The sequence below is a fragment of the Andrena cerasifolii genome, chromosome 5 (genome assembly GCF_050908995.1).
Source record: "Andrena cerasifolii isolate SP2316 chromosome 5, iyAndCera1_principal, whole genome shotgun sequence".
Taxonomy (NCBI): Eukaryota; Metazoa; Arthropoda; class Insecta; order Hymenoptera; family Andrenidae; genus Andrena; species Andrena cerasifolii.
The window spans coordinates 15,011,315-15,037,327 of record NC_135122.1 but is presented as its reverse complement, the minus strand read 5'-3'; the positions used below and the strand labels follow the sequence as shown (position 1 = coordinate 15,037,327).

Below are 26,013 nucleotides of genomic sequence, written 5' to 3'. Positions count from 1 at the left end.
ACGAAGACTGACTTCCATTTGAATAAAAATTAACTTTTTCTCAATGATTGTTTTCGAATAAAAATTTAATAAATAACTGTTATTTCTGGTCTCTGGTAGTAACTGATAGCCCAACGAGTCTATTCTTTGCGCATCGGAAAAAGTACTACTTAAGTAGTAACGTGTACTGCGCATTTTTTACTACCTACAACTTGGAAAAAAGCATCCACGGGTCTGTTTGTTATATCTTCTCGTCGGTGCAGGTAATACAATACGTTCCTCAATTGTGTTAAAACAGTGTCAAAACATCCTGTGTATTTTGTAAACACAAACTCACAGAGCTGCAAAATATTTCTCTGCGCAAAAAAAAGACGGAAGACAAATAGAATATATATCCTGCAACTGAGGCAGAAATTTCTCGAAATGCCACAGGATTAAATTCCGCCATTGAATCTACATGCACACGCGATGAGCTTAATAAATAGTCCTGGAAATATACCGCTTCAGCTATTCCATAATCGTTGGTCATTTAAAGTCAAGTAAGCAACGAACTCCGGTTGAAACTAAATAAATCAGCGCGCATAAAAAAAATCGTATCGAACATCGAATCCCCGTGCCAAAATCTGTAATCCAATCCAACCGCGGTTCAATATTGACTCGAGCACAGTTTCTTCAGTCGGAATGCACCAGAGGTTGCAAGAATCTAGAACTGCAGCCTCTAAACCCTGCTCTAACCACCGACAGACACAATATCCCAGTGTAACACCTAGCTCGATCGAACGTGACCTGGACGAATTGGAATATCCTGTTCCGGTGGTTCTTATGATCCGAGGCAGAGGATCGGAACCGTTAGACCTGTCCGGATGTGCTGACATTGACGTACCGTTACCTCGATACCGAGCGGAGGGTAGCTGCCAGAGGCCACGAACGTGTGCCGCCACCCCCGTTCAAGGGAGGGTGGCAAGGAAGGCTATAACATCGGCTGAGATTGGCTTTGGCGTGTTGGTACGTCGCTTCTCATTTGAATTTAGATTCATCTCTCTTTCTCTGTCTCCCCCTGCGTCCACCAACCCCCGGTTCCCTGTCACTGTTCCACCCGAGCTGCTCGTCTTTCATCGGCTGGCTCTATCTCCGTCTACTCCCCTAGCCCGCCACGGTCTTCGACACTCCGCGCGTCTACAGGCACGAAGGAGCAACCTCCTATACGCTACCCCCGAAACGCTTTCCACCTAAGAAGACCAAACGCGCCGTCCCCCTATAATCCGGGGAATTTGTGAAATACGTACCGCGCGTTCGAAGCCTTTCCCCGCGCCCCAATTTCCCCGGCAAATGAACGCCGTCGCGGCTTCCACATCGCTGAGGACCGTCGAGAGGGGAAGCCAGTGCGAATTTTTTTTCCCGATTTTTCTTTGTTCATTTTTTTTTGTTTGGGATTTCAAAAATATACCTACACATTTTCGAGGTGGATCTCGAACAATTCCGGGAGCTACGGAAGGTGTTGTTGTAGGTAGCGCAGCGCTCGGAACCACGAGGGAAAGGGGGATTTTAAATTCGCGTCCTCCCGTGGAATCTCGAGGAGATCCCCACGGGACGGCGCAGGTAGCTGGTCAAAGTGAATTGAATATCGAAATCGAAACGGGGACACGCGCCTCCCGCGCGAAGGAAGCCTGTGGCGCGCGTCGTGGTAACGCAGGCCAGACCAGACTGCTAAACGCAAGATAGCTAGACATTCATGATGACACCAATTACCGGGACCAGTTCCGTAGACTGTCACGGGCGGATATGAAGATCTAGCGCCCCTAGGCTAACAAGCGTCTGCCGCCCTTTTCGCGAAATAACAATTTTTTTAATTTAAAAGAGTCGAGGCGATATAAAAATTAATTCAATGTGGCATATCACACCTGTGTCATTGCTAATTCGCTATATGGAAAAAAATGAATTGTTTTTAAAGTTATCTCAAGCCCTTGTGTTTAAAGCTATTTGAATTTCTCACGCTCTAAATTTGTCGCTCCCTAAAATATAATACCCCCAAAATTTGTCGCTCACAAAAATTTGATGCTCCCAAAAATTTGATACCCCCAAAATTGTCACTCCCCAGAATTTGTCGCTCAAAAAATTCGATCCTCCCCAAAATTGAATACCCTAAAAATTTGCAATTCCCCAAAATTCAGCGCCCTAGGCTGCAGCCCACTTAGCCTATACCTACCCAAATCCACCCCTGGGCACAGTGGGTCGTAAACTCTCTGATGAGAGGTCGCCTCGTTCCGCGGCGCAGCAGGAGGATAAACGATTGACACATCACGGTCGCCGCCCCTCCACCCGCCCCGACGTCGAAGGAAAAATGCGCGGATACGTGGAACAAAGGGGCGATCTCGGACGCAACGCGAGGAAAAATATCAGCAATTTTACAAATCTGTCTCTACTATCGGGGCAAACGGGGCGGAGGGTGCACGAGAGAGAGGCAGAGGGACGAAGAGAAATATTGGCAAATAGCGGAGGAAACAAGAAAACTGAACGCAGCGAAGAATGGCGGAAGGGAAGGCGAGAGAGGGTAAGTTGGTTGGTTCGACGGTTGGAAAGGTCGGGCATCTACGGCGGGGGATAGAGGAGTTTGAACTGCAGAGAATAAACTTGGCGGTGGCACTGCTGGCTGGGCGTAGGGGGTTGCCAGAAGGAGGGGTGGTTGTCGATGGGGAAGATCGTCGAGGGGTCGACAACAGAGGGTGCGGGCGGGAGGGCGAGGCGGAGGACTCGGTGAGTTATCGCGGCAACTATCTGCTCAACTGGCCGGATTTATTTCTATAGGTACAATCTGCTGCGCGAAATAAAGTATTTTGAAAATAAGTAGGAAGACGAGGCGATAGTGCCGCGAGATATCGTCGGCGATTCGTTTCGCCTTGGAAACGCCGCGTCTAAGCGGAACCCGTCCGTTCCTCCGGCTGCATCACTCGCGCCCGTCAATTATTCATGCGCCGCTGTTTCGGACCAGATGCATCTATATCAGATAAGGCCGCAGCGGAGTTCACGGTTCGAAGTTTGCCGGAGCCTTCGTTCCGCATCCACGCGTTATCCGGGCCCTCGAGAAAATTCCGGGACACGCGCCCCCGGTATGAATAGCAACCAGCGGATATATCGAGAATTATACGTAGTACGAGCCCCCGAATAAGATTAATCGAACAGCAGCGCAGTGTAATTAACGATCGACAGCCGAAAATCAGGGCGCCCGTTAAAATACGTAACCTGTAAATATGTTATAGCTTACATTTATAAGGCGTAAAATATGTTGGAATTAAACACACGTACATAATAATAGCCGGCATATACGCGGCCAACAAATTGCACGGATAATTCAAACAATCGCGCGGTTAATTACTGAACGCGCCGCGGCAAAAGAACGTGTTACGGGGCAAATTATTCGGGCACCGAAATTCATTCGAAACATCGTTACGCTACGGTGACTTTCGTTTAATAATTATCCGTCCACGCTAGCGGAAACGAAATGGCCGCAACGTTTCTGCTATTTTATTATGTTCGATTCGAAGATCCGCGGAGTCGGAGCGCCCGGCAATAGGGATCGATGCGCGCGCTCCAATTAACAGACTTGGAGCAGACATTAAACCGAATTCGTTTACAACTCGCGACAGTGTCTCGCGGCCGTTGCCGCGCCAGTTATACGGAAAGCCAGCGCCGCCGGATTATGTTTAAAATTCACGGCCCTTCGAATAATTATGAGCCGCACCACGTACCGATAAATTTCTCGCCGAGCGTAATTCGCGGAAAAATTGCGAGTACGTGCGTCATCTAGCGCGAAAACATGAATATTTCGAATGCGCGGGGAGGGTGTACCGATGCGACGGAGGGATGATCACGGACTTTAATTTCCACATATCGGCTTATGCTCCGTGAATTTTTGCTAACATGCGATAAAGTGAATCGGTTGATTCAATCCTGTAGATTCTACCCGTGGCAGTCGTTTATTTCTACTGGAACGTTGGTGAAAACTCCGCGGTAGAATTCTAAATCGGAGACCGCAATTTTTATCTACGCCGGGCGCGATGTTTGGAAGACACGAGGTACCCACATTTGCATCGAGTCGCGATAACTTTTACCGCGACCACAGACTAGGGCTGTTCCAGTGCTCGAATATTCGGGCGGCTTGAATTTCGGACCGAGCCGGGACTCGGTTTTCGAGCCGAGCCGGGTATCCGTAAAATCCGGGTAGCTCGAATTTTTTCGGGCGGCTTGAAAAATTCCGGGTAGTCCGAATCGTTTCGGGCCGCTCGGAAGAACCGGATAGCCGAATTGCTTCAGGCCAAACACCTGTTTCCAAGTGGGTATTGATTAATTTATAATCTTGAAGTTTACTTATTAAATAATTTCTAACTACTTTCAAACGCCTCAGGCTTGTGCGAACTTCGCACTACTCATGTTTTCCTAGTATCTAGTGTGCGTATATAAATATTTGGAGGGTGTACTTTTGTGCAATATATTCGGACTTCCCTATTTATGTATTTTTGTGCAATATATAGTGCTTATGTATGCGGTTCTTCCAGGCGGCCCGAAACGTTTCGGACTACCCGGATTTTTCAAGCCGCCCGAAAAAATTCGAGCTACCCGGATTTTTCGGGCCGCCCGGATTCTACGGCTACCCGGCTCGGCCCGGTCGGTTGAGCCGAGCCAGGCTCGGCTCGCTTTATTCGTGTACCCGAACAGCTCTACCACAGACTCAGTTTGCCATCGCTAAATTGCATTAGCCTGCTCAGTGCTCGTAATATTCTCCCTGGGGCATTCAGATCCGATGACGTACCTATCAATTTCGAGGAAAAGTAATGAAAGCGAATTTGCCTGCACCCACTTTCCCATTACTCAGATGTATTGTTCTCAAACAAGAACTGCGTGCGGTATGACGACTGCAAGGACGTATTAATGAACTCCACACTGTTTTTTAATCTTCCTATAATTACTAGGGATTGCAATCCCAGTAAATCGCGAGAAATACCCTAAAATTTTTACCGGTAATTCGCCAAATTTTTACCGATAATGCGATAAATTACATATAGCAATATAGCGCATATATGCGTTCATTAATTCCATCGACATCTACTACGTTATCAGTAAAAAAAACACTTCGATTACTAATAAATACGAAAACCGAAGTATCTCGTGAAGAACCAACTCTGATCCAAAAGAAAACTAAGAATCTGAATCAGTCATGAAAAAATGGACGTATTTTCAAGTAGAAAAAGTAAGGAGAAAATATATACTATGAATGGCATATGATTTCTTAATGCCTACCCGGCCAACAAGTGTAGAATCTGAGAGCGCTTTATCCGTGGCTGGATTAAATAATTCTAAATTATTTAAACATTTACGCGAGTGTTGCACTCGCTTGGGGCAATACATACATCGCTATTTTTCATCAGCAGAAATACGGACATTTAGAGCATTATATATTTAATTACTAACAGTTAAACATCTTGAAATATCTTTCTTAAATAGTTTTTGAATTGCTTGATTTATTATTAAAGAATTAATCAATTACTCTGCAAATTTTCATCACAAACAAATTTTCTACAGCTTCTTTATGACGAGTTACCTCTTAAATGAGCAGAAATTGGGACATTCACCATATGATCCCTTCTTATCGCCAACTTACTACGCACCGCACCCCCATTCTTGTATCTTTTATATTAACTCTTGAATTCAACCTAAATGTACCCGTGCCTCGTCGCCCCGTTTCTGGCGCACGTTCACCTAACACACACTTCGTCTCGAAGCATAAAGGAAACGAACGTCCCGCGCGTGTAAAAATTCCAACGGACTCGCATAAAAATATCATCCGAGGAGGGGAAGTTCCGCGACAAATGCAATTACCGCAGGAGGAATAAAGCGTTTCGACGGCAGCAGCGAGAGAATAACAGGGGACTTTAGAGCGCGTAATACGTGCGAACGACCAGGGAGAGGGTACGGCGGGGAGGAAAAACGAGTGTCGATAAAAGAACGATGAAGAAAAAAAAAAGGAAGCGGGGCGAGGTAGATGCAGGAATAATATAGAAACTTCGGCGACACACGTTCGACCCTCGAGATGAAATTCTACGGGCACCGATGCTCGCATTGTGAGACAGATTTATTCCCCAGTCATGGAGATCCGGCGACCGACCAATCGCGTTGCCGATGCTCGCCGGAGATACAAATCGTGATTCCTCCTTTCCGTGGTAGCCGAACGCCGGGCTCGAGCTACGTACGAAGTAGAAAATACTGAGCTTCCGGGTTAAAATAGCATCGCGGCAGGGCGGCACGCGTTTTCGAAGCCTTTGGATGTAAATAAAGTACCGGGGAAATGGGCGCTGCGGATAACGATATCCTTCCACGTCCTTGTGCACCCACGGCCCCACCTCGAGGATTCTTCCAACGGGAAGATTAATCGTCGCGAATTAAACGACCGGTGTACAGTTTCCGACGATGGAATTCGATATTACCTGGATATTATTTTCAATTCCGCGGACATCTGCCCCGTGCAAAGAACCAGCGGCGAGTTTAATTTCGCGAGGCCGCGCGCTAATAACGATCGAATTACCCTCGGAGGAAAGGAAGGGTGTATGTTTTTGTTAGGGGGAGGAAAAGGGAGGACATGGTCGTCCGGCGATGTTCACGACAAACTAATTTCTTAAGGCGATGCACTTGGACGATTAACTCTAGATATAGATAGATAGCCGCGACGGAAGGGAGAGGCGGGGCGTAACAAAGAAAGTTGGCAAAGACGATCCATCAATGACCTCATGACGCTTCAAAATTGCGGAGCGCCGTCGATGTACGAAACAACGCTGAGCGAAGCCCGTCCCCTGCGAACCGACGCAGTGGATCAGTCAGTAATTGATCGGACGCCGAAGGAGTAAACACTCCGCCGTTGATTGATGAACTAATCAAGCTTGCTATCGTAGATTTTCGGCGCCTCCTTCTACCGATACGATTCAGATCTTTCTCAGCCAACGAATCACCCTCGGTGCGTAATTTCGAATATATTTGAGACTTTTTGCAAGCCAAAGAGGCGTTCGAGGCGCAACAGATTTCGAGATTTTAATTCAATTTAATTTAATTTTCTATTGACGGGTTACAATTAATTATATTGACGTTGGTACAATTAATTATAAATGAGGTAGAAAAAGGACAAAAAGAAATTGCATGAGTAGCTGTAGATAGTGCAGTATGAATCATTCGACGCGACAAACGTAAAAGTTTTGTACGGATCTTATCTATGGTAGCTACATATGCGATCGATGCAATTGTCGATGAGTTTTTGCATTAAAAATAGATAAAAGCGTTGATTTTACGAGGAAATGAAAGTGTTTCTCAGCGAGAGAATTGACTAGAAATCTAATATTATTCTCGTTTCTTGGAGCGGAAGCAGAACTATTCGCTTAAAAGAAAAAGATGGGAGAGCCGTGATTATTGCGTTTTTCTTACGGTCGGATTTTCCAGGGGATTTTTATACCGTATTGCAAGGAAACGGGGCGAACGTATTATGGGAAATTTGAATTAATTCCCGGGGAAGACGGAAACGAGTGCAATTAACTACCACTACCGGCGGGGGGGGGGGGGGAGACGCGGGGACAGGATTCTTGCACGTTATTACTATGCTCTAGAAGTCCGTCTGTCCTTATTACCGTGCACCGTAATTCTTTTACGGGAACGCGACGTCGGAGATGCTTTAATGTCGCTGCTGAATCGAATTCTCCGGGACGCAATACACCCTGACTTTTCGATGAAAAGGAGCCTCGCGGCGATAGAACAAAGGCGCTAGGAATTGGAGGGAATACAGGGAGGAGGGGCGGGCTGATGCGTCGGAACACGTAATAAAAATTAATGGGAATCTCGCGTACATCGAATCAAAAGCTGCGGAAAATGAATCTTTCGGCTCAGGGACCGTTAACGAATCGCACAAACACTTTGCGTGCTCGTGTAAAAACGGGTAAACAGATTAACGGTGGTCCCGGATGCATTTTCATTTCCGTTGAAGCACGCGGTCGAAATCAACTGTGTTACAACAAGTGACGATGGAAATGAATTAATATCGGAGCGCTGGGATAATATGAAATTGATATTAAAATACTTAACATTATTGTTTAATAAATATCATCTGCATCGAGCTTGCAATGTCCACTGCATATATATGTGTGTGTATGTATATATATATATATATATATATATATATGCGCCGGTGATTACCTACACGTTTTACGATCGTAATACGAGAAACAAACCGCGATGATTACGTCCGGGGGGTGGAGGAGGATTCTCGTATATCCAGGCACATACGACCAGCCGGGGGACACACGGAAAATTTCTTATTATTTTTCGATAAGTCTGTTATCGGAGCGGTCTCGTTGCTTTCTTTCACCCCGGGTCGCGTTCGGGCGCGGTGGCCGCGTCGGCGAGGAAAAATGTGCGGGGGGAGGAAAAAGAGGGAAACGAAAATCCGTAATTACGACAAATCACTTGACCGACGAGAGAATTCTCCATTTCCGTGGGACAATATTGCCCGACATTGCATTTCAAAAAAGAGAACTCCGGGCGCTTGTTTGTTCGGCTCCCCCGCAAATTACTGGGACAATTTCTAAACTAAATGGGGTAGAGGAAGAGGGAAAGAACGAAACGAAAAATATAAGCTACCCCGAACAAAGTTTGTAACCGCGAATAATTAATATTTCCGCGAATAAATATGTATCTCCATTTGCGGCGCCCGCGTATAAAGTCTCGCGCGTGTGCGCGCTCGCCTGACAAATTAATTTCGAACTTTCGGGGGAGCAAACAAACCTATACTTGCGACGGGAAAATTCAGATCGCGAGTTGATAGTTATTCCGAGGGTGGAAGAATTGTGAGCGATGAATCAATTATAACAGAGAATCATTGAGCGATTCAATTTTATCGCGATCGCGGTATCTCAGCGTCCACGGGGTCGCTAAGGTATCGACGAAATGCCGCTGTGTATCGGAACGGACGAATAAAATCTGTCTATTCTACTTGCTCGCTGAATTTCATTTCAGCCAGCCGTGCTTTAAACAACGACACGTGGAAAGGTGCCACTGGAATTCGTTGCATCGTTGAGGAACGGAGGGGGCTATCGATCGCGAAAGTTTCATCACTTGCCCGGACATTATTCCAGAGGCATACATTAAAATTGCATTAACAACAGAAACGGCGTTACAGGCTTCCCATAACTCATGAAACACGCGTCTAACGAGAGCATGCAAAACGGTTCGGGGTCTTGTCTTCGCGGCCGAGAAGTTTCTTCCTCCTCGTCCGACGTGCTGATTAATTTCTTGATTGCACCCCTATCTTCTCCAACGGCGGAGCGAAACCGCGGCTCGCCCCATCGCGACACCCTCGCTTGTTCCCCCATTCCCATCCCGTTCTCGTTTCCACCTCGGCGACGAGAAAGAAACGAATGAATATCGGCCCTCGCCTATCGTTCGGCGATTATGAAAATTACGGCGTCAACAGGCATCCGACGGTTAAGTCCTCGCAAGTGTAATACGCGCTGGGTAATTTGAATTTATGATGACCTCGGCTATCCATCTTCAAAGACAATATTAATTCTCGCAGCGAGGGGGGGGATTGCGTTTCGATTCATATTAATGCCGCGTAAACGCCGCGGCATTTGTTCCAATTTATCTCCATTAGAAAGTTCGCCAGACGGCGGGTATTACCGACCTACTCGAGGAACGTCCGCGGCGGTTTCGGTGTCCTCGGATTCGTTTTCACTTAAGGGGTGGGACAGAAAGCTGGCGAGGCAGCCGCGGCGGCATTGAAAGGTCTCGCGGAAGCTCCCGGTGAATTTAAGGCGCAACGGGCGTGATGCGATCGTCGTACAAACGAGCCGTGTAATTGCAAACGTGTCCCCGTGACGTGAAATCGGATGAAAAAGAAGCCGCCTGGACGACGGGGCGAGGGTGCCGAGCGTCAGTTAAAAACTGCTGGTTACGGGGGCGAAATCAGATTAGCGTCAGCGGTTAGGGGAGGGGGGCAGGCATTTTCTAAATGCAAATTACTTACTCGGCTTCACTCACCGCGGTAATACGAGCAACCTGAACAACACCGGCGACGGGAACGACGACGACAATTTGTCGCACGACATCAGCGCACGGCTCGTTAATACCGTATTCCTTGCTAACGGGGACGTCTACTCATCGCCAATTTCCATAAACTTTCCGGCCGCTGATAATGCAATTATTTCGAGCACGATCGGCCCCGTTCAAGGAGCTACACTCGCGAAAGCGGCGCGAACAAACGACCAGCCGCGGATTCTGAACTTCGCCGGAACGCTTCAACTTTCATTATTTCCTCCCCCGGTGGTTAGCAGAGGAACGACGGAGGCCGCCGCGCAGGGGGAACGCGGAAAGAAAGGGGGGAGCTGGCCCGATCCGTAAGTCTGCAATTACAATTAGGATGAATACCTTTAACTACCGCCGCTAACCCTATCGTCTGGGCTGTCCCTTTTGCAGAGCCCGCGACGAAACGAACGCGTCGACCGTTCCCCGCAATCCAATAAATTCCTTTGCCCAATGCGACCATCCAGTCGCGTGAACGAGTAATTCAGAGTAAAATTGTCCCCTATCCACCTTCTCGCCGACCGCGCCGAATTTATGGGCGGATCGTACTCTAATTAAAGAATGCGCCGCCACCTATGCCGTGTATCGCGGCCGCTGTAATCCAATGAGAACTTTCATCGCGACGGAATTATCCCCTCGCTAACAGAATTCCCAAGCGGAAAGTCTGATACCCTTGAAACTCTTTAACCTTTCGTTACCCGCGCTGTTGTAAAAAATACCTGCAACAGATGGGAATTATAATTTTTTGTTCTGCCCCGAGAGCGGCCAATCGGTTTTTGAACCCTTATCTAATTCTCCGGCAATGGCTTCTGCATGTTATGAAAAATCCCCGCTTCTTTTACTACGTTTCTTTTTTTTTCAGTCGGGATGTACACGCGTGGGAGAGAAGAAGTCACTCCGTAGAAAGTGCTACGTCCCTGGAAAAGTTCATTGGCAAATCAGATTCCAGAGTGGAACTATTGTGTGAAAGGTGTCAGCAGAGCAATGGAAGTGAATAAAATAATACTTGTAGGGGTAAACCAACCAGTGAATCACCGAATTGTTGAATCTATGGACCTTTGGATAACGAAAGGTTAAATACAATTTGTCCGCGACGGAGTATCGCGTTCTTCTACCTCCACCTTCTGCCACGTTCAACGAATACGGCTATGTACGTATATCGGCTCGACAGCTGATGCAGTATTCATCGTGTATATCCGAGCTGTGATTTTCCCTGAAGGACCTAGCAGGCGTAAATTCGTCGGAACACGCGAGTAAGGGTGCTCGGTGCGCGGAGGAACGTCTGAATGGCCCTCTTTTATTCGAGATAAGGTCAACCGCCGTACGCCAGGCGAAAGAATCGATTGCAGAGTGCGCCTGCCGGCACCGCGGTTCATACCCGGGACCACCAAACGAATTGGAAATCGTTGCAGTATCTTCATTGACGAGGAATCAGTCATGAAACGAGCAAAGAGCCGTTTCTAGCCTCGACAGTGGCTTTCGTCACGGTTATCGAGAGACAGTGGGGATAGAGGGGGAGAGAAATTGTCGCTGCCAGAGAGGAGACTGTCACGGCGGAGAGAGAGAGAGAGAGAGAGAGAGAGAGAGAGAGAGAGAGAAAAAAGCAGGGAACTGTGTCAGAGCAAATTGCATTGCAGCTCGCCGTTCGGCAACACGTGACGCTGACACGGGCTTTCCAATTAATCAAAAATAAACGGTGTCAACGGCTGACCGGTGAGAACCCGTCGCCCGGTACAAATGTTATTTATCGTCAAGTATGCGGCGGCTGGACGATGCCCGGGCGGAGGGCGCGGCGATGTTATTTAAACGATTCTCCGAACGTCATCGAACGGGGGCATTATGTACCCTTGTCCCGCGGGAATTTGTTAGAGCTCCACACGCGCGTTTGTTCTACTCTCAAGGAAAACACCAGCGGGCACCGGGCGGCGTGAAAGTTATACCGTTCACCAGCGCCGGCGTGCAGGCGCGCAGAGGGGCGGACCGCGGGGCCGGCGTGGGGAGGTAGGTAACTTTCATGCAAAATTGATTCCCCGCGGTGAAATCCACGATCAACAACGGCCGCGCAATGCAATAAACGAGTTAACGCGATAACGAGTACATAGAACCGTCCGTTGAATAACCCCGACTCGAGAGAGATTAAAAACGATCTTCCATTCGCCAGCGAGTACGCAAATATTCCGTGTAAACGAGATACAGAATTAAGCCACCCCGAAAATACACAGTTTAGCCGGATCGATGGGCGCCGGAGGTTCGCGATCGACGCGATTCCCACCTGTTTCCGCGCCGCGCCGAGCGACGGGCCGCGAGAAAGCCCCCGCCGACGGACAGCCTCGGCTCTCCTAGTCCAATTATTTTTAATGTCTCATTGTATTCTCCCTTGCATCGCCATTAAGCTTAATAGCCCGCACTGCTCAAGGCGCGCCCTTCTTTTCCCTCCTCGTCCGGGGCTCGCAATTAAAGTCAATCGTATTACCGGAAACGGTCCATTAGACGGGTCCTCGGCCCCGAAAGCCAGTCAATCGGTGCACCCCGGCACGCCTGTAGCTTCCAAGCGCTTTCCCACCGAGCGCGATCGCGAACACGAGGTCCTCCGGCTGGAACCGACGGGCCTTATGGTGTTCTTCCAGCACTCGGTGCTCGCGCGTCCCCGACGGTTCATTCGCGTCCCGTTCGCGGGGCTAAATACGGAGCCTAAATCAGCGTTCGCGTCCACGCGTATTTTTAACCCCCGTGCAATAACCTCGCGCGCATCGTCGCGGAATCCGCCCCGCGAATCGGCATTCAATGCTCCCGCGGCTGCACGCGCGGCGACGAGAACGCGTCGAGGACATAACGCGCGAGGAAACACGAATATTATCACAATGGGGACACGTTCGAAAGAAGGCAAACAAATAGGCGCCGGAGGGAGGGAGAAAAACCGATGGAGGGCGCGACAGAGAGAGAGGCGACAGGGTGAACAAAAAAAAAAGAGAAGAGGAAGAAAAGGGGGAATACGTTTTATACGCCGGCTTTTTAAACCGTCCAATGGAAAGCGGAGTGTTTGACTTGGACGAAACAAATCGAGGCCGAAGCCTTTCAGCGCGCCACGTTAAACCGTTTCGACGGAATGGCGCAACGCTGTTACCGATTCGATTCCGAACCGAGCATTCCCTCGGCAAAATATTCTCGAGTTCGGGACATTTTACAAATGGACCTGACCGGTCCATTCGCGGCGGCGACATCAAAATGTACGAATTTCCGTTCGGAGAGAGAGAGAGAGAGAGGGGGGGGGACAATGGACAGAAGAGAGAGAGCGAGGACACGTGCAGAAAAGCACGTCACTAACCATTTTCTCCTGTATCAATAGCTTATCCATAACGATTCAACGGGCTTGTCCGAGCGTGAATGCAACGATAATGCAATGGTCCCTTTCTGTCCTGTTACGTTCTCTCGCCTGTCCTTCGTCTCTATCCTCTCTTTTGTCTCTTCATCGATTCGCGCGCACGGCCGCCCCCTCGTCATTACCGAGCAGATAATGCCCCCATATTCGGACTTACTCGGCTCGCGGCCGCGCGAGAATCGATGCGGCTTCCGTCGTGGCCATTATGAGAGACCGAGCGGCCAGGCGGTCCCCACGGAAGAAGATCGAGGGAAACGATCGCCTCGATCCAATATTTACTTCCATCTTGATGCGCCGGTACGTAGCAGCTGGACGACGATATGGATGACAGAGGAACTCGCTTATCGCGGAACGGACGCGCATCGACGTATCCGCCGGACCGTTCGCGGTCCGTTGCATCTTCATGAAAGATGCAAGATAAAGGGTACCGACGAAAGCACGGACACGGCCCGCTCAGAACCACGCGGAATTCTAGCGGCTCTCCCCTTTCCTCCCGGTCCGTCGAAATTGCGGATCCAGGGGATCAAAAGTGGCTGTTTTATTAGCGCGCATAGCTTTGCTACCTCGCCCGGGATCTTATCCAACCGTTCTGCGAAAATTACCGCTAAGAGACGCCTTTGTGCACGTTCCACGAAAGATACGATGGCTCCCGTGGACGCTCTAGATCGGGCTGGATGCAGAATTTATTGTGCTGCCGCGTTCCAGCTAGCTCGATAGATGTGGTGCAGAGACGGTACGTTATTGGCGGCATACGATCCAAGTGGGGGTAGTTTTGGGTGATGAAGAAATAGGTCGAAAGTGCAAAGATTCTACAAACAAGCATTTGCCTTTGCGAAAAGGGAACCGAGGATAGGGAAATATGTTTCTTTAATCCGCACTGGCTACAGTTCCATTAGGAACTCGGTAAGTCTATGTTTAGGGGAGACCGGGGCTAAAAGTTGCGATTTCGATAAAACATAAAAAATGACTGGGAAAATAATGTAGTTATTCTCTTCGCTATTGACTAATTTCTTGTTAAATTTATTATATTTTATGATTTTAAGCTTGTGATTAATATATTGTAATAGGTCTTTCGTAGAAAGTAATTTATTTGTGGCTGATCGAGGCGGAACTTCTTACCCCTATATGGGGCAAGTTGTTATCGCATTGGGGTAAGTTGTTACTAAGATATAAGAGCTGCCTCTTAATGAATCATTTCATTTTCTAATTAAATAAAACAGAATTTTATTAATAATGTTTATTTATGAAGGTTCGGACCAAGAAAAATGTATTATCTTTAAAAGAAAACCAAAACGATATAGTAACCATAAACATTATCTTTGGTATAAAAAGTATAATCTACTAATCAGTCTTACATTCAACTGTACGTAGGTACCTACTTATTGAGATTTAAAAAAAAACGATTTTGTAAAACGATTTTCATACGACATTTTCAACAGAAGATGTCCCTGTTATAAAAGTTTTTGTGTCAACTACAGGCCTCGCCCGCTAAAAACAGCTGTTAATCCTGCAGAGGAATATTCGGGATCGAAAAGTCCCCGAGAAGAATTTTCGTAAGAAATTCAGATTCGCCTGATTCAACCCTTTCATTTTTGTACCAAGAACCGCGCGAGGGATTTCCTCGATAGAGCATGAATTTTATAGTCGCGGCTGGAGAACGGGGCTAATGATTCGCCAGGAATTCTCGAAGCGTGCGAGCGCACCGCGACTAAAGGGCTAAGTGTCTACAGGCAAGCTTCGCGCCTAATTTACTATTTCTACACATATTCCCACGTAGCGTTGTTTACAGTTCCAGCGAGATTCGCCCGTCCCTAGGCGTATTTTCCAAGCGCACACGTCGCAGATCCGTAATCCCTGAGCCGCGCCGGCAAAAGGACGACGGTAAAACGATCGTTACATCAATCACTGTATCTCGAATAGGACCGCGGCCATAGGGGAGGGGGCTTTCGAGTGTCAGCAAAAATGACGAGTCGAACACGGCCTCGTCGAAACTGACTAGGACGACGGGAGGAGCGCGTTCGATCGATCCCATTCATTCGGAAGTGCGGGGTCGTTACGGCGAAATTGTATCTTATCCAGCGAAAAAAGCCCCGATGCCCGACGGAACGGTCGGACGCGGGGGAAACATTATTATCCAGTATACGCGGGGCATTTTCTGCAAATTAAACGTCATGTCTCTTGTCGTGCCCTTTCGCCGTTCCGCGCTCCCTATCTGCCGCGCCGCAGATGCGAACGAGGACCCCGTGAACCAATTAAAACGAGAGAGACGGAGGGACAGCTGTGGGAGAGGGTGGGAGGAAAAGGAGGACCGCGCTATGGGCTAGCGAAGGAACGTTAAAGAGAGGACAGCAAATCAAAAGGGAGCATTAAAAGTTGTCGATGCTTTAGCGGCACGACGGTCGTTGCCAGAAAGGACTCCTTTGGGAGTACATAGGACGGGGAATCACAGCGGCCGCGAGGGTGGGAAGCCATTCCGCTCATCTGCCGAGTCATAAAGCAGATAGTACAGTTCTATCCTCGGGAATACATAAATCTCGGCGGGGGCGGTAATGTGCGAGAAATGAGTCCTCGCGTAAAATAAATGATCGGATCAGCCGTCGCTTCCAATGAACACGTCAGCCGTAACCAGCACGGCCGCGAGTGTCTGCAGCTTGGGAAAAGCGCCGTTAATAGTAATACGGCTGGACCGATTCGGTAAAGCGAGGGCAAATTAGAATTTTGCGACAGTGGCTCTGCTTCCCGCCAACCGTCTCGAGCTGGTTTTATCGCCGGGCTCGTCGATTGATATCGGTCCTCTCGCGATGCTCGTCATCCGAAAAGGTCCGGGCGATCTTCGATCCCGGCACGTAAATTGGTAAATCTTCGGTAATGCGCGCTTTATCAACTCGCCTCTTTGGAACGGCTAGCGCGCTCTCTCTCTCTCCCCCGGGGTAAAATTCCCCCGGCTGTCTAAAGGCACTTTTCCGTGGCGTTTGCGAGACACACTGCTTTTATCGGCACGGCAAGCAGTCTGGGAATGCCGCCGTTGCCGGCGCAGACGCTAGCGCGTTGGAAAGATAGAGGGTAAGGATAAATTCGGCACGCGACACGCCGCTTGCGATTATGAACACAGCTTGTAGGATAATTGGCCATTAAAGTTAGGGATGAATTTTTCTAAACGGGGCTTATCGTGCCTCTGAGAGCGATATCGCGTTTGGATGACTTTAGAATACGATTCCACGAAGCCGTGTTTACTTGGCTCGAAGAGATACTAATTACGACCTAATTACAGAGAAATTTAATATCGAATCCTTGCCCGAGCGGGACGATCGTCGCGCGCTGCACGCGCTTGTTTGAAATCATTAACGAAGCTGCTGCAATCTCGAATGCTTTTCAACCGATTACCTCCGCCTCTATGCTCCACTTTCTTTTTCTTTCTTTTTTAATCAGACATCCTCCTCTGTTTACGTCCCGTTGATTCGTCCAGAGAGACGATCGCGCTGGCCCTGTTCCCGCGTTCTCAGCGTTGCCTGGATCGCGATTATAATTATCGCGATTACTTTACTCGCGCCGATCTCTGCGGAATCGGTACCGGGGACGGTATCTAGTATTTCGCCGAGCGAACGCGCCAATCTTGCTGTGTTATTTATACACCGTGCGAAGAATAAATGAATGCACAATAGCGACGCAGCTAATTAGTCACAACATTATTGTGATTCGAAATAAATTCTTCGATTCTTCCGTCCGTGATTTCCACGCTAATTAAGCGTATATTGTTCCATCGTGGATTGTAGCGAAATAATGCGTTCCGCTGTATCACGTGCCCCGTCATTAAAAGCGGTGTCGTGATTAATTTCGAGAAAATGCTACAACGTGCTTCGTTACGATTGCGCGACTGGAACGTGCAAGACACTTTCGCGTAGCCGGGAAACGCCCACGCGGCGTGGCCGCCTGCTACCGAAAATAGCCGGAGAAGAAGAGTAATCGAGTAATTGTATCTGCAGCGCCAGTTGATAAATTTATCGATTCAAGTGGGCATTAACTGCCCCGCTGCGTTGATACAAGCCTTTTTGTTTCCAATTCACCTACATAAACAATATTGGAGGCTGGCTGGCTTTAACGGGGCTACATCGAATGCACCACGCATTATAAACAGTGCACGTGTTTATATTATTATATTCCACATGACGCTCCACTAAATATGGGCCACGTTAATACCCACTTATCGGACTGATGCCACAAAAAAAATGTGTTTAAACCAGATAGATAGTCCAAGCAAATGGCATTAGATTCAATGAGTTCCAGCCTGTTCAAATATCTAGAGACGCGGTGGTATTTACTCGTCGCACGGCTATTCCAACCTAACCTGAAACTTATTTCATTAATATCTCATCACGCCTGCAATATTTTCTAAATTTAAAGGCATTTTTATTGTGCAAACCGCATATAAGCTTTCGAATAAGACCAAATTCAAGTGAAATGAAAATGAGCTGCAAGTACATAAAGGTGCTTTCCAACTGCGCTTAAGATGACACAACTACATAAACACAGCTAAGTCATATACATATACACCCCTGAAATTATCAATACACATACCTTCCCTCTCGCAGGCTTTCACGTAATTTGTCCATTTAAAACTGTGACAGTATCAGTACATTTTCATTATATTGCGTTTTAAAATAATTTTAAGATCATTCATCGACACCGATACCTTTCCCCTCACAAGCTTTCAGATAATTTGTTAATTTAAAACTCTGCCAATATGAATACACTTTCGTTATTTTGCGTTTTTAAATAATTCTTATTCATCGACACCTTGACCTTGCCTGGCCACGCCAAGTATTTGACTTCCAGGCCGCGGACATCTAGGCAAATGTCTAGAAGTTACATTTTATCTTCGCATTATTAAAATGTCCGCGATATAAGTAATGAAATATATAAACACAGCATTTTAGCTGTGTATATGTAGTTGTGTCATCTGAAGCGCAGTTGCAAAGCACCTTTATGTACTTGCAGTTCATTTTGATTTCACATTTCTTTCTATATTCTAATTATTATTATCTTCTATTCTTTTGTGATTTATTTGATTTCATGTACTTGGCGTAATTTTTTTACTTTTTTCAAGCTTTTTTTTACGGGGTTAAACTTATCAATCACCACTGGAAAAGAATCGCCCCCCGAACGCAGACAATTGAAACGCAACGGCAGATATAAAAGCGGCCAGTTCGGGGCGCGCTAAAACGCGAAACAGATAGGGAACGCTTCGAAGCGCGGAAATCCGCCACAGACGTCGACGAGCGTTTCCCAGCGCTTCCGCTGGCCAGCCGCGCACAACGTTTCTTCGCATTATTCAGATCTCATTAAACACGAATGCTCGAGGCGTGCACGCGTCGGCGAAGTCGCGAGCCGGGCGATTCGCGCGCAATCAGTGAAATGCGCGAGAAGATACGGTTTGATGCAACGTAATGCCGGTGCCGTTGCCGCGTGTGATGCGCTCGGTGCGACGGGATTTTCGGAATAAATCTTGAAAACAAATAAAACGCCGCGTTCGGCGGACGGGGGGCGGGGTGGACGCGGGGAGAGGAGGCCGGGGGTGTGAGCAAGGGGGGTAATGCTCATAATTCCGCGGGAGCGCAGTCGTATCGATTGAGCGCAGCTCGATGGTTTCGCAAAACAAACGCATCGATGGCCAGCCGGGCCAGGCTCGTCGTAATCTCCAATGCGTAATATCGCTGTTCACGCTGAAACGAGCAACGCCAATAAAATGAAACAAGGCGGGCGCCCATCCTCGGCAACGCGAGATCGCCCGGCCGGTCAATAATTTCGTAATTCGACGGGCCGACGACCGCGTGACGGCGGAGCCGAGGGGCGGCTGGGCGAGGGAAAAAATCGCAATTTGATTAATTCGCTTGTATCCGTGTCAGCGACGGGGCAGAATGTTTGCCCGCGGACTCGAGCGCGGCACTGATCGCCGATGGGCCCTCCGATAAATTGAGAGGACAGAAGCTTCGAGTTTATTAGATCCATAATATTTTACAGGCGACCTACGCGGAGCCATTTTTCACGGGCGACCGATGGTGATGTATTATCGGAGCGCGACCGCCTCGATACACCCCCTCCTGCCGTTATCGTTATTGTTTTTCAACGGACACGTTTCCTCCCCGACGACGATTCGTCGAAGCCGTTTCGCGTTTCGTTTCGGATTACTTGCCGGACGATAAAAGGACTAGAAGACGGGGTTACGGCGTAAGAAGTAGCGTCATCAATCTCGCGGTAAAGTCAATGGATCGGGGGTTGGGGCGGGGGAGGGAAAAAAGAGGAGCACAGATAGCAGGTGCGTTCAGGTAACGAGGCTAAGAAGGATACCGGCGAAGTTTCATTGGAGCATCTGTTGTACGGGGAGGTGATGGTCGAAACTGAGGCGAAAAGTCGGGGCCGAATGCGGACTCTGGAGTGTCCTCTTCAGAAACCCATTCGACATACCGAGGATCCGCCGCGGAGGGCGCGGGGGCGGGACGGCGAAGATAGCCGGGCAAAGAGGACAAACAAGATTCTGGCAAATAAGAATAGTTATTACGCTTCTGGAGGTGGATAGAGAAGTTCTGAGAGGAAGTTGGATGATGAGAAAAAGAGCGAGAGAGACGACCCGCCCGCTCGGAGAGAATGCAAAAGGCTGATGCGAAAAGAAACTGTCCGCAAACATTTTTCAAGAATGCTGAAGCACCGCGGACGGAGGGCCTCGACATTGGGAATAATAATAATACTCCCGGCTAGGGATGACGCAAGCGTGTTCGTCTCTTTTTATGAAAATAGCCGGGGCGTCATTTACCCGTTGTCCCTTTAAAAGCGTCTAAATGGAACGGACGACGATGTCGAATTGGGAGGAACAGAGGGGAATCGTATCTCCGTGCGTTACGAGCGATACGTGAAATTAGAAGCGGGATTCTAGCTGAGAGTTGGCGGGAAAGTTCTCTATCGATCAAAGGGAGAATCATAATTACCGCCTGCTACTTCGCGGTCGCTTCCGGAAGTATATTTCTTAGGAAACGTCGGGCAGAGAATGTTTATCAAAGTGCAACGGGAGAAACGGGGCTGAAGCTAATAAAATAGTTTGCACGGGGAAAAAATCAACAGGATATTTTCATTCCACTTTAAACATCGCACTGGAGCTCGGCTCGTGTATCCGCGAGGCAAGGACGCGAGTGCATCAAAGATATACTGGTTAATATAAAGTGTAGAGACAACCGTGTACCGTAGAAATAATTATAATACCATCCGTCTGCGTTTACTCCGGCTGTCTACCGACGAAATGAACGAGGACAAGCGCGCCGAGAGAACATTACTCGCCTACAAGAAACAGCCGGACCGAAAAAAAAAAAGAAAGAAATAGAGGCAGAGGAAAGATAGAAAGGAAGTCCTCCTTAATAAAAAATAAAAAAAAAAAAAGAAAAAGAAGAAAGGGGGCGGAGAAAAGGAAAAAACAAGGGGATATCAGCCATCTCACACCCATCGTGACAACGTCCGCGTCCCATTCTGGCTTCAACGTCCTTTGAGCCAAACCACCGCACCACCGTTCACGCCCTCTTTGCCACCCTCTCTTACCCTCTCTCTTACTCTCTCTCTCACTGCCACCCTCGCCGGTCGGTCCGCCAGCCCTGTGCAGGCGGGATACGACGAGCCAGCACGAGGGGGTAGCGCGGCGGGGTTATATTCCGTTGTATCGCTGCTGCCTTTTCACGATGCGTCGCGTATAACCCAGCTAAACAGGCCATTTCATCACGTTTCGTTTCCTTGTGCCTCGTTACGTCCCACTCTTTCTCTTACCATCTTATTCTTTCACGCTCGCTTGGTACCCTTATCCCACCGGCTTTCCAACACCAACGTTCTCCGCCATTTCCCTACCTGGCCTACATTTCCGCGGCCAACGCACCGTACACAAGACGTGCCCACGCGTTTTTAGAGCAACTCAACGCTGCCGGGGAATGCTCCTCTCGCGTCGATCGGGACCAATGGAAAGAAATATGCTGCCTGGTATTAAACACGTTCCAGCGAATGCTGAATTCCCTATGATCTCTGCGATGATAAGCGCTAATAATTAATTATCATGGCGCGGCCAGATCACGCGGATTCCCGCTGGGCATCGACGATCCGATTGAAAACCAATCTGAATTTCAACGGGAGGGTAGTTGCGAGAGAAAATAAACGTTCCCGGGGTGTTCCTGGCGTCGCGGAACAATATTTAGTCTCGAAGCGAGGAAACGTCGCGTATGATAGTTGTAGCAATATGCTATAAATTCCGCGTTGCTGCTACAAATATATCTCTATTGCAACAACGTTCACCTGCGTCGATTTGTAACCAGCAGACTCGTTTTCTTGTTAGTCCCAACAGCGACTACCTTATTCAAAAGGATTAGAGTACCGCGTTCTCTGAACAATCGAGGATACTCGGCAGAACCGGTCCTCGAACTACGAAGAGGATCGTGCGATCGCTTTGTAGGGAACATCTTGTTTGTAGGGTGTTTCAGAACTGTAAGCACTGAAGTATCTGCTTCTCTAACGAATTACCGATGGTTGCTTTGTGAAATTCGCTGTGTCAACAGCGGTTCACGTACAACGAAATACAGTGTTGTCTCTCAAATTGCACGCGTTTTCAGATTCTCTATACGCGCGAAGCTATCCCCGCTACTTCTTCTGTAGTCGCCGCACAGTCGAAGTACCGAGAATCAATCAATTTTCTTCGACTGAGCGACAGAATTTTGGTATCACGTATCAAAGAAAATCCCCGAAAAAGCCGAACGAAAAAACAACTTCGCGTCGCCCCATACCACTCGAGCGCTCGAGGAGGAATCAAAGCAATCCGAATAGGCTACTCGTCTCTCAAATTGCGTGCGCCCGGCCCCGACGCTCGCGTATATAGAGAGACAGAACTGAATGTATTATTATTCAATACTTTTATCTACGTTGTTAATAGCACAGAGAACCACTACTGTTTCTCTTACTGGCAACGATTATTCCTTGCTCTCTCCCCACCTTAATTGCGATCGACTCTTTATTTATTCACGCGCAAAGGAATATTCATTTCATATACGACCGTGAAAATAGTAACGCGAAATTGATAGATCGATCATATCGCGAAGCATTACAGACATATTTACTGAGACGCTAAATACCTCGCCAACGATTGCTTCTGCGGCTACTAAAGACTTTACTCTGTGCAAAACTGGCTTCTCCACGTACTAGCCAGTTAAATCTGTACTCGCAACTCTGAGACCGCCGGTTAATATCAATTAAACGGGTGCTCCCCTAATTTATCTCGAGGGAATTTACAATCTTATCGCGAACTTCTACTGAACGAATGACGATGGTGTATGGCAGTCTCGTGTTTACTCACTCGTTGCTGTGGACGACTCGCAGAGCAGGACGACCAGGAGTAATCCACCCGCTAGAAGCGTAGTCAGGAAGAACGATCCCCAGCTGCAGCCCATCACGGCATCCCTACTGATTTCTGGCCTTCGCAGTAATCCTCACCGAAGCACCGACCCGATCACGATACAGTCGTTCCTTTCCAGTTCAACTGTCCCGTATAGCACTGTCACTACGCAAGCATCCGGCTGTCGTCCGCGGCAGAGGGTCCCATTCGAGCGCCGACCACGTCGTACAGTCCAGCATCGGTGCAACGCTGTCGCACGGGATTCCGTTTATACTCGCGTCACATGGCCGTCGTCAAATTTTCACGCGCATCGTAAATGGCCCAGCGTCCCTTGTACCACGGCGCCTCTCAATCGATTCAGACTTTTACTCGATTCGTCACTTCGCCACCGGACCGCACCTTCATCGAACATTCATCGTCGGATACACACGCGAGCGTTGTCCGTCTCCTTTAGCGGCTGTCTCTCCCATCGTCTCGCGATTCTGCGAACCCGTCAGAAGCCACCGTTAACGCCGCCCCGATCGATACCGTGATCGGATCGCGATCGCGCGCTATGACACCGCGATCCAACTATCGGCATCGCCCCCCTCCCTCCTCCCTCTTTTCATCGCGTTTTCGCGACTCGGAGCTCAATGCGGGGCTCGTCGGACGAAAAATCGAAAGGCCACCGGCTTCTTTGTGTGCCGGCTACTTACGAGCTCGGGCGCAGCTGATGCAATTTCACTGAATGCATAGTGCCTAGCCAATTATCGGAGTTTAGGGGGGGGGCCGGTCGAATCTCCTCGGGCGGAACGTCGACGGAGAGGACTTGTTAAACTTCGGCACTAAAGCGCCGTTGTAAATGATGTAATTTAAATCGAAGAAGCGGCACGGTTCCGGTACGACGGAGCTTCTCGATCGAGCTTCCTCGAGGGGGACCCATATGGCTACACATTCGTTTCCCACCGACCTCGACTAATCATCCGCGACGTACGCTCGAGCGGGATCTCATTGAATCCGGAAGAAAGCGGGACCGTACCGGTGGCTCGACTATGCTTGGAATTCTCCTCAGCTAACTCCGCAGTGGGAATAGCAATCTAGAAGAACTTGCTTCCTCGACAGCCTCGAAGCAATCACCCCGGCTACCTATCAAAGATCAAAGGGATGAAGAGCGAAGCAATCGCGGCAGATACCTGCTCCCCTATTTCCTCTCGAGATCGATATCGTTGTAATATGTTGTGGGAAATAATATTCAACCGCGGAGGACTTAATGGAGCGCGGGTCATTTAACGTTTGCTTTCGGGCAGGGATGATTTACGCGTAATTGAAGCGGAGAACGGCTATCGGCCTTGCCGTCATTTCGCACCGGAATCAGCCGGCTCGTCGCGGCCAATTCGTACAAATCACGTATTTAGGGCGCGACATAAATCATCCCCCGCGCTTCGCGAGGAAACGTATGGGCTTTTAAATTGATCGTAACCGAGGATTCGTCCGTGTCTCTGATTCAATGCTCCCGGCGAGAGCGTGCCGCGTGTTTCTGCGGACGTGCGCCCGGGGATCGTTGTTAATTAAAAATTTCTCGGTAACGCGCGTCTGAAGCGTCGATCCTCTGCCTCGGGCGAAATTAAAGCCACCGGTTGACACTGGTGAATTACGAACTGCACGCGCTTAGACGGGCCGCGCTTGTTTCCCCAGTCTATAAATCGCCCTCGATTTAACCGGCTGCCCTGTCGGGCATCGACGGCGGGGGCGTTGTAAGGTAGAAAACATTGCCGCGGAATGTTGCAAGATTTGTACCGTCGAGCCGGGAACAATATGCGCGGGAAAGGCTAAGGAAAGTGGATCGGGGAAGCCGTATATCTTGGTATCGGTTCGTTCCCGCTTCTAATCATCTGCCCGCAAGAAGCTCGATACGCGAAAATCCCTCGTGCATATGCATCGAGCGACCGCTCTGCCTTCACCGCTTGCAACCCGCGCGTACCGTTTCCACGCTCGGATCCTTCGATTTCCACGGCGCAAAGGGTCCATTACCTTTCGCTTAGAAGAAACATCAACTTCGAAAATAGCCGCCGTTGTTAGAACGGGCGCGTTTCCGCGGCTCAGCCTCGATGAGAACTTGCGACCAAATAATGGCACGGAGTGCCATCGAGTGCCGCGAGACGGGGGCGAGCACGCAGAGGTCGTACTTGTTGACAACGCAAGCGACCCTCGAGCAAGTAGCGGGGATGAATGGGACCAGGCCCCGAGTGCGAGAAATATAAAATGAAGCCTCAACGTTGGCGAGACACGTGGCCGTTTCGCGGCGTTAGATATCGAACGACCGCGTCCACTCGGTGACAAAGGAAAACGACTATCACCTCCATTAAATGCCAGATGCCTCCAGCGAGTCTCGCGCGGTCCTGAACAAAAGCACCGGCCGTGAAAGGGACCCGACTTTGACGGGTTCGAGTGCTCAAATATCATCACGTCCACGCACACACGTGCCCGACAAAGTCGATCGACGAGCTCTTTTCCGCTGTCACTGGCAAGAGAGAGAGAGAGAGCGAGAGCGAGAGAGAGAGAGAGAGAGAGGATTTCGTGGAAACGGCAGGGAATGAGAAACGAAAGAAAAGAGCAAGCGCTTTGTTGCTGGAGAAAGATCTCCAACGCTCGCGGTCTCAGCCGCACGTTTCACTCCCTTTTACAGGCGTCCGCTATCCAGACACATTCGCGACCCTTTTCGCCCTTCTGACTCCTTTCAGAAACATCGTAGCACTCATCCCCTTGCACGCCCTCACCCTCGTCCTCTCGATTCGCTCCTGCCCTCTGCGCTAGTACGCTAGTCCCTAAACGATTCCCCGTTAAAATAGTAAAAGGTGGGAAGAAAAACGTCCGACGAGCTCGGGACGTACCAGGACGTGGCTCTTTTCCAACTGCTCCCGATGCTGCGCGAGCAGTGATCTAGCGGGAGCGGAACTCGCGCGATTAGTGGCCGATCCTAGGACACCGCGGATCGGGGTGCGCGTCGGTGGCCACCGCGGTGTGACGGCGATGCGAGCACGAGCGTAACGTAGGCGGCGAGGGAAAAGCTCGACGCGGCGCGCGACGCGGACAAGCCTCGAGTGTACTCTCGGCACTGGCTCCGCTTTCGGAACTGAGTCGAGAGAGAGAGGCATCG

The 26,013-nt window shown here is 49.1% G+C and overlaps 1 protein-coding gene across 3 annotated transcripts in view; it reads right to left on the bottom strand.

Moving 5' to 3' along the window:
- Positions 1-26,013, bottom strand: part of Tei (irregular chiasm C-roughest protein teiresias) — a 283,055-nt gene extending 257,042 nt beyond the window's left edge. Inside the window, exons 1-2 of one of the 3 annotated variants that reach the window (XM_076812332.1) lie at positions 25,748-26,013; positions 22,839-23,359 (exon numbers count right to left, since the gene is read on the bottom strand). In XM_076812332.1, coding sequence (XP_076668447.1) covers positions 22,839-22,932 — 94 coding nt within the window. In that variant the 5' untranslated portion in view covers positions 22,933-23,359; positions 25,748-26,013. The remainder of the gene's footprint in view (positions 1-22,838; positions 23,360-25,747) is intronic. The other 2 variants (XM_076812333.1, XM_076812331.1) reach the window with 2 other exon arrangements.